Source organism: Taudactylus pleione, unplaced genomic scaffold (assembly GCF_031769625.1).
Source record: "Taudactylus pleione unplaced genomic scaffold, aTauple2 ptg001123l, whole genome shotgun sequence".
Classification (NCBI taxonomy): Eukaryota; Metazoa; Chordata; class Amphibia; order Anura; family Myobatrachidae; genus Taudactylus; species Taudactylus pleione.
This window is the reverse complement of record NW_028285524.1, coordinates 4,614,115-4,623,270: the sequence shown is the minus strand read 5'-3', so window position 1 is coordinate 4,623,270 and position 9,156 is coordinate 4,614,115. Positions and strand designations below refer to the sequence as shown.

Genomic DNA, 9,156 nt, shown 5'->3' with positions numbered 1-9,156 from the left:
TGTGAGCATGTAAATCACCCCTATCGTCTGACAATTAATGTGGTCTCTGATGGTAAATACTTTGTTATTACTGAACGAAGTAACCTGTTTAATGATTTGTGTGCAATTCCCCTTAGTTTTTCTGCAAGCTGTGCATATCCCACATCTGGAGAAGCCTATGGTTTTTGATGACTTCTCACTGTGTTATTTCTTCAAATGGCTATTCACCAGTGTGGATCTGATAGTGGGGGCTCTTCTATATACCATCTTTGGGTGTTCCGGTAGAAACTCCCTGAGGTCTTCGTCAGCCTGAAAAATGTGCCAGTGTTTCCTGATACTACTTTCCAATAATATGCTCTGTGCTGAGTAATTGAAAATAAACAAAAGTTTTTCTGGTTTGTCTTCAGGTACTTCTTTGTACTTCAATAGATCTTCTCTATTGATATTATACATCTTCTGTTCTTCTTTCTTGAGGAGTTGAGGGTTGTATTTTTTATCCATAAAATTGGTAAGCAGTTCTTGTGATTGTGTTTCAAAATCTTTTACCTTCGAACAGTTGCGTCGTAGTCTTCTCAATTGCCCACCCGGGATATTATTTTTTGTGGTGGTTACTAGTGGCTTCCAAATAACTATTGCAATCCGTGGCTTTGATAAACGTTTTGGTATGTATATGTCCTTCTTCAATGTATATAGTAAGATCTAAATAGTTCACAGTGTTGGCACTAATTGTACTGGTAAACTCCAGATTTGCTGTATTGTCATTAAGGGTTTGTATAAATTGTTCCAGGTTTTCTCTTGGTCCTTTCCATATAATGATTACGTCGTCTATATAACTTGCCCACAATTTCAATTCTGCTCCATAATATTCATTGTTCCATACATTCTCCTCCTCCCACTGGAACAGGAACAAGTTGGCATAGGATGGCGCGAATTTGGTTCCCATTGCCGTTCCTCTCCATTGGACATAGAACGTGTCACCGTACCAGAAAAAGTTGTGGTGTAATGTAAAATCGATAGCTTCTATAATAAAATTAATTTGTAGTTGTTGTAAACCTGAGTCCTTTTCTAACCTCTTCTTTACATTGGCACAGTCCATCTTGTGTTCAATAGACGTGTATAAGGCCTTAATGTCACACGTGGCTAGGATCAAGTCTTCTTCCCAGGTGATGTCCTTTAGTATGTTGCATATGTTGAGAATATGCGTTGTATCTCTGATATATCCGGGTTGGCATCTCACCACAGGTTATAGGAATTTGTCTACATATCCGGACAAATTGGATGTCAGTGATCCCACTCCTGCTATTATCGGTCTCCCGGGTGGTTTCTTAGTGTCTTTGTGTACTTTCGGCAGATGGTAGTATACTGGGATGATAGGGTCTTCATTTTTAATATATTGAAATTCTTGTAGAGTCAGGATCCCTGCATCAAAACCTTTCTTCAGTAATATTCCTAGTTCTTTTTTATATTCTATAGTTGGATTTTTCTTCAATGGTTCATATGTACATTTGTCCTGAAGTTGGTTTAAGGCCTCTTCGTCATATGACTTCCTGTCCATAAGTACAATCCCCCCACCCTTGTCAGCCGGTTTAATAACCAGATTCTTATCTTCTTTTAGTGCATCCATCGCTTCCTTTTCTTTCTTAGTGATGTTTCTTTTTTTCTTGCTAATTTTTTCTGTCATCTTTTCTATATCTTTTTCCATCAGTTTTTGAAATGTTCTTATAAATGGTCCTTTTAAATGCTGTGGGTAGAAGGTAGATTTAGGTCGTAATTTGCTTAAATCCATTCTTTTCTCCTTCCTCCGCATTTTCCCCATTCTTATTTATTGGAGGTTTCGGCATAAAAAAATTTTTGAGGGTTAACTTGCGTACAAACTTATGCAAATCTATATAAGTATTGCATTTATTCAATTTATTCGCAGGTGCATACTTCAAACCTTTCTGTAGAACGTTGATTTCTGCCTTGTTCAGCTGATGTTGGCTCAAGTTGAATATGCCTTTTGGTGTTTGCTCTTCTTTGTTTCTTTTCTGCGGTTGTGATTCTTTCTTTTTAGTCTTTGCTCCTCCTCGCTTTCCTCGCTTGAATTTGAACTCATTCTTTTCTTCCTTTTCCCTTTGTTCTTCTGGCTCTGCAAGTTTTTTGGAATGGCCCCTGTTTGTGAATAAGCCTCCTTTTTGCTACTCTGGATCAATTCTAGAAAGGCATCCATGTAGCCTTCAGCTTCATCTTCTTCAACATTTGATGAGTATTCTTTATGTGCCAAAAGGTTACCGTTTTTTCCATTCAGACGGTTCATAAGTGTGTGTGCAGATAGACTTAATTCTTCCTCCACACTCTTCTTTCCTTGATTAAAGCTGTTGATAAGTTGTTGCTCGCTTGGATAGTTTCATCTTCCGTATCCCTTCTAGGTAATCTTTTCATGGTGGGGGCTTTCTCCTGATGTTGATATCTATTTTCCCTTGTATGGGTCGTTCTTAAATAGTCCATATTGGGATGGTATCGTCCCCTATTAGTATACGGAGGGCGCCACTCTGTTTGCTGGTGTGGGGGTTGTCTATAAATAGAATTTCTAATGGGGTTTGTTGATGCTCTTGTTAGTCGCATATCTTGTTCTCTCCTATGCTGACGATACTGTGCTTGGGGGAGTGCTGTTGCTTTATCAATCTTCCAGTTTCTATAATCTATTTTTTAATCTTCTAAGTCTCGTGCAAATTTTATTTTTTTCTGTTCTATAACCTCTTCCTCAATTTTCCTTAAATTATTCTTGGTTAGAGATTCCAGTTCTTTGAAGTTCTCTAGATTCTTCAGGGGTTCTATTCTTTTATTTATTTGTTCAATTTCTTTTTTCAGATTTTTTATTGATTGTTCCCTGTCTTCTATAATTAATCTCATTAGATTATACGAGCATATGTCTAGGGTCTCATTCCATCTTGACAAAAAATTGTCATTTTTTGAATGGAAAGTAGGTTTTTTTATTATTCTTAGACCCCTTGGAATCATATTCTGTTCCAAGTATCTACTGAGGGTGGTACTTTCCCACCATTGCTTAATTTCCGTAGTTTCTAATCTTTCTAAATTGAGGTATAGGGCAAAGAAGTTATCTACCGATACCCTATCTATGTTAGTCTGTTTTAGACATGGAATAAATGATTCTAGATGTTTGTATCTTTCTTCTCTGTTTAGAGCCATCTTGAGGATTTAGGGTAATGTTAATTTTGAAACCAGATCTTGCTGTTACTAAATAGGACGTAAAGAATAGTATATAAAAAAATAGTGCATAAAAAATAATGATGGGGAGGAAAAGCTGCTATCCCTAATGTGATGCAGTCGACAAAACGGTATATGAAGAGGGGGGAGGGATGCGCTAATCCACTACTATCTGATTGGGGTTATTGCAGCTCGGCGTAAGTGAGGGCACTACAAATCCTCACTGTATGTATACATATATGTGGTGAAGAAAGGGGGAGAGAACACCTAGCGCATTTAACACCCTAGTTAATCAGACAATAGATAAATGAGTTATATCAATTAATCATTCAATCAGTTTACATATGTGTTGCGGCATCACAGAGGGTGTCTCCTGCGGTGTAATCGATAAATACCAAAAAAAGTATAGGTAAATTCCCATAACTAAATACATACAAAAATAAATGTATATAATAAATATTTTATTTACGGGATATAGCAAATTTATAAAGGCTGAAAAAATAAAACAGTACACTAGTAAATATAAAAAAATATATAAAACTGTATAAATATAGTTTAATGCCACAATGGTTGAGGCACTTTAAATGCCTATATATGATTACTGTATAAAAAAGACAGCAAACCATATGTAATGGTAGCCGCAATATTGTTTACACTAATACCGGTATACAACGGAAAGACATAGGACATAAACAAACAAACAAACATAAATAGTGTGCTTGCCTTGAGCAATACGCTAAATGGTGTTTTACTTGCTCTGCAATGTGAAAATAGTCCTGGTTATGCTGAGCACAATATGACTGCACTTTTTCAAAGTCAATACTGCATTCGGGTGTCCTGGAGGGATGATGATGTTAACCCCGGACCAGTGCGGACAATTGGCCACCTCTTATTCCCTTTATACAGGATGTATGATTACCTTCCTTCTCTTTGCATTCAGAATCGGCTCCTCAGAGTCCCCTGGAGTCGCAAGATTGACTGACAGGAGGAGCGGTTTGTGGGTGGTTATAGGGGAAGGTCAATGAAAATGGGGGTGTGGATGTGCGAACACAGGTGTGCCTGTGCGTTCTAACGGCGTTTCAGGGGCTTGCATAATTAACAAGGAGCGTCATTGTACATGTCACCTTGCTGTGTTTCACACTGCAGCGATCGCAGTGCTTGCGGCAGGGTATGGTCAACCACAAGTGTTGCGTGCGAGTCCGATGGTACTCGATGTTACTGATATTGCATACACTTCCTGGAGTTGACGTGTACTACTAAGGGAAAGTGGGCGGATTATGACTGGCTAGGGGCGTCTTACATCCAGTCCACGATCGCACGCTAAGACATAGTGGGCGTACTAATGTCTTACCGTGCGATCGCAGCTTTTGCATATATTAGCCGACGGCTGCGTGCGAACGCATCTAGCGAGTGGGTCTGAATCGTGCTCCTTGGTCCCTATTGGGCTGAAGACTGAGACATGCTGTCACTTGGTCCCTCCTCTGTATTTGGATGGTCTGGCACTATTTATGCTGGGACTAATGTATTTCTACACATTTATCTAGTAGCAATATTAGTGTAATGGTGCATGGAAATAACATGGTAACAAAGGGCCTGCTTCAGACCCTCTCGCAAGTGGCCGATCGCTCGTACACGGCCGATGTTATACATTTGCGCATGCGTATGCATCGCATTGTGCTTGCGCAAACTAGTTTGAGCGATCGGGAAGCGCTCGCTCGCCCAGCAAAGACAGCCCAGTGGAATGAGTGACAGGAGAGGCCGTTTGTGGGTGGTAACAGGGGCAGGGCAGTAGTAACGGGGGAGTGGAGGTGTGAACGCAGGCGTGCCTGAGTGTTTCAATGCCGTTTCAGAGGCGTGCATAATTACCAGGCAGCGTCATAGTACACGTCACCTGGCTGGTTTTTACACTGAATTGCTCGCAGTGCTTGTGGTAGGGTAAAGGCAACTGCAAGCGCTGGGGTCAGATCGGATGGAACCCGATGTGCCCATGGTTGTATATACTTCCTGGAGATGACTTGCGCTAGTGGGCGTCTATAAACACAAAGTGATCGCACGCCAAGACATAGTGGGCGTGCTTATGCCTTGCCGTGCGATCACCTGCCTTGATGTCACTTAGCTGAATTTGCATACGCTTGGAGCGAGCGGCCACATCTAGCGAACGGGTCTGAATCAGGTCCAAAGTGTGCTAAGCAAGTGTTTAAATTCATGGTTAATTGGTGTTATAAGATGCTCTTGGTTTTTTTAATGAAAGGGGCACCATTTATATAGCCATACAATAATAATGTTACCTCATCATAAAAACTTATTTTTTTAAACCATTAACAATATTGCCCTTATCATTTAATATAATAATATAATTAATAAATTATATTGCTCTCTTAATAAAATGAAACATTACTTTTGACCCTAAAGGGCCGTATTCAATTCGTTTGGCACCTGCGGAAAAGTTTTGCATGCCGTACTTTTCGCCGACATCGCGTGTTTTGGCCACGAAAACTTTTTTCGCACGTGCCCCCGCTATTCGCCGTATTCAATACCAAAAGATGCGAAAATGCGTCTCGGCGAAAAGTGCTGTCAGAATTGTGGAAATCAGCCTGACACCCCCAAAAAGAAGCACTAACATTGGGGATCAAGTTAAATGTGCCCGAATAGCCCTAATAAAGCTATTAGGTGTAGTTAAGTTGTGTCAATAGCTTCTAATTAGCGTCTTTGCACAAGTGGTGAAGAATAGTATTAAGCAGTAATTTTTGGTGAAAATAAGTAGTCCTGTCAAATTTGGGGTACTTGAAAATGGGTCATTCTTTGGGGGCTGTCTTAAGGGTTCTGAGTGGTTTCCCCAAAATAAAAAAATGCACTTCTTTACTCCACCAATTCAGAGGTGAATCTTTTTTGCATATTACATTGCATCGACTTTCCACGTACTAGGAAAGTATTTGGGATCGAATACGGAGATATGCATCTGAATGGCAAAAAGTCACAATCTGCAATACTTTTTCGCGGATCTCGGCTTTTACGGCACTAAGAGGTAAATTCACTAAAGTAAGAGTTTTAGAAGTGAGTTTTACAAGTGATGTTGCCCAGAGCAAACAATCAAATTCTAGCTATTATCTTCTTAACTGTAAAGTAGAATCTGACTGGTTGCTATGGGCAACATCTCTTTTAAAACTCATTTCTAAAAACTCTCACTTTAGTAATTTACCCCTAATAATTTATAAAATAATATTGCTCCCATAAGAGAACAAAGCGATCACATCACCAAGATTACATTACAATAACCAGTTACAGGCATTACATATAAATACATACATCACAAACACTTAAAACATTTTTTTTAAATGCAAACAATAAAGTCTGCTTTTATTGGTTGTCATAGAAATGGGTGACTAGAAACAGCAATGCGGAAATGTTCATCTGATGAAATCACCAGTGTCCGGAAGCATTTATGAGTCCAGGCTTTGGGCTTTTTTCCTCAGAATCTTCCGTTTTGCAGAGGACGCCACTCGCCTCACCCATGTGAGTGCAGATGTCAGCACAGATTTCTTCTTTTGCTGCTTTCCAGGCCTAATGCCCACATTACACAGGTCTTGTAGCACTTGTATAAAGTAATGGGGGTCGGTGTTTATCTGCATCATTTTAGCACTGGTGCAGTCTATGATGGTCAGACAGCGCTTCCAGAAGGCCCCTCTGTCGGTCTCTACGAGGAAAGGCCACAGTGGGTATGATGTCTCAGCGCCCATGTATGAGTAGGCCAAGTAGAGGCAGGTGAGGAAGGTGGCTTGTAGCTCATCCTCACTGTCCAGGTGGTCACCAATGGCCTCTCTGCAGATCATATACACAAACACTACATTGGCTGGAGTGATAAAGCTGTGGTCTTGGAAGTGTGGCAGAAGCCAGGAGTCAACAATATGGAACCACTGAGTGACTTTCTCTGGGTTCAGGTCTCTCAGGTTGGGACACCACCTGCAGACATACTCTCCCAGGAACTGCAGGAGCTCTCTGGTGGATGCCTGCACTATAACCGGGTCTTCATGTGATGTGCAGGAGGAACGAACGCTGGACTGTCTCAGTACTGCCCCCTGCTGGTGCTGCTCTGGTCCATTGCTGGCTCCAGGGTTTGGGGAAACTTCCTTGGCATTCTTCTCATCCAAGGTTCCAGGAGCTGGGGACACAGATAACACATTTTGGTTCTTTCCTGGCCTAATGCCATCATTACACAGGTCCTGGAGAACCTGTGTAAAGTAATGGGTGTCACTGTTGATCTGCATCATTTTGGCACTGGTGCAGTCTGCGATGGTCAGGCAGCGCTGCCAGAAAGCCCCTTTGTCAGTCTCTATGAGGAAGGGTCTCAATGGGTAGGATGTCTCAGTACCAACGTATGAGTAGGCTAAGTAGAGGCAGGTGAGGAAGGTGGCTTGTAGTTGATCCTCACTGTCCAGGTGATCACCAATGGCCTCTCTGCAGATCATATACACAAACACCACGTTGGCTGGAGTAATGAAGCTGTGTTCTTGGCCGCGTTGCAGGAGCCAGAAGTCAGCATCTCGGAACCACTTAGTGACCTTCTCTGGGTTCAGATCTCTCAGGTTTGGGCACCGCCTGCAGACATACTCTCCCAGGAACTGCAGGAGCTCACCTGTGGATGTCTGCACTATAAGCGGGTCTGGATGTGCTGCGCAGGGAGAGCTGATGCTGGACTGTCTCTGTACTGCCCCCTGCTGGTGCTGCTCTGGTCCATTGCTGGCTCCAGGGTTTGGGAAAACTTCCTTGGCATTCTTCTCATCCAAGGATCCAGGAGCTGGGGACACAGATAGCACCTTTGCAGCCTGTGATGTGTGGAAGGAGGTCAGTGCAGGGCCCAGGGACAGTGGGGTGCTCCCAGCCATGTACATGGGCTCTGATGAGCACTTCTCCATACTCAGGGTGAGATCAGGAGCATTTTCCTACCAATCAGAAGCGAGCATCAGAGAAAGGAACTCGCAGCTCAGCATGTCCCAGGCAGCGTGTAAGTGCAGATGTGTACCGCAGAGCCGGGTGATGCACACTGCAGAGCGGACACGTTGTCTAGCAGCCTATATTTGGGGAACTTGTCTGAAGCCCTGTCTGCTCTCCAAGGATTGCAGTAACAGGGTGACTCACAGTGTAACCAGGGGATTATATAGCCAGTTACGTGTCATAGAACACATGCGTGTCACAATGGGCCACTGACTATAGCTGCTGTATGTGCCCCTGGTGTCAGCTCAGGGAAACCCCAATGACCTAAGCGTTGGGTTTGATGAAACTTTGTCCCACCCCTTCCCTATAAACAATACACTGGTAAAAATATATAAAACCAATAGTTGCAGAGTGTAGATGTATTTTATTTATAGGATGAGAAGAAGGTTTTGTGTAAAGACAAAACCATTTATAATGCTGATCAACAGAATTCAGTTTCTAACTTCAGTATATATAAAGATATTACCCCCTGTGTGTATTGGCTAGATGACCCTTCTAGAGATTATGCTTTAGGTGCTCTACAACTTACATTATAAAACACTTTAAAAGAACTTTTTTACCATTTTTACCATTGTGCTATTCCCTCACTACAGTATCATGCCAATGTCCTTACATATGTACAGTAGCTTCCCCTCCCCAGGGGAGGAAATGGAGTAATATACTGTTCCTGACTCCCCTGTTTAGGTGCTATACAATGTTACCCTAACGCTCATTCATACAACACAATCATACACATACACACACTGTTACATATTTATAATTGCTTTCAATAACCACCAAAAGTGAATAACTATATTATTTTAACAACTGAGTAAAGACGCTTTAGGGGTCTATGTACTAAGCCTTGGAGAGAGATAAAGTGGATGGAAATAAAGTACCAACCAATCAGCTCCTAACTATAATTTTTCAAACACAGCCTGTAGTCTCATTTGCAATATTGTTTATAAATCTGTCAATGTTAGGTGGTATATTCCAATG

At 41.7% G+C, this 9,156-nt stretch overlaps 1 protein-coding gene across 1 annotated transcript; it reads right to left on the bottom strand.

Moving 5' to 3' along the window:
• Positions 1 to 6,626: 6,626 nt before the first annotated feature.
• On the bottom strand, positions 6,627 to 8,099 carry LOC148453664 (uncharacterized). The gene has a single exon (XM_088461915.1). The coding sequence runs from the start codon at positions 8,097 to 8,099 to the stop codon at positions 6,627 to 6,629; it is 1,473 nt and encodes a 490-aa protein (XP_088318041.1).
• Between the last annotated feature and the right edge of the window lie 1,057 nt (positions 8,100 to 9,156).

What these genes read in the sequence shown, in the direction of transcription:
- LOC148453664 (XM_088461915.1), bottom strand. Translation starts at nt 8,099, where the DNA reads ATGGAGAAGTGCTCATCAGAGCCCATGTACATGGCTGGGAGCACCCCA.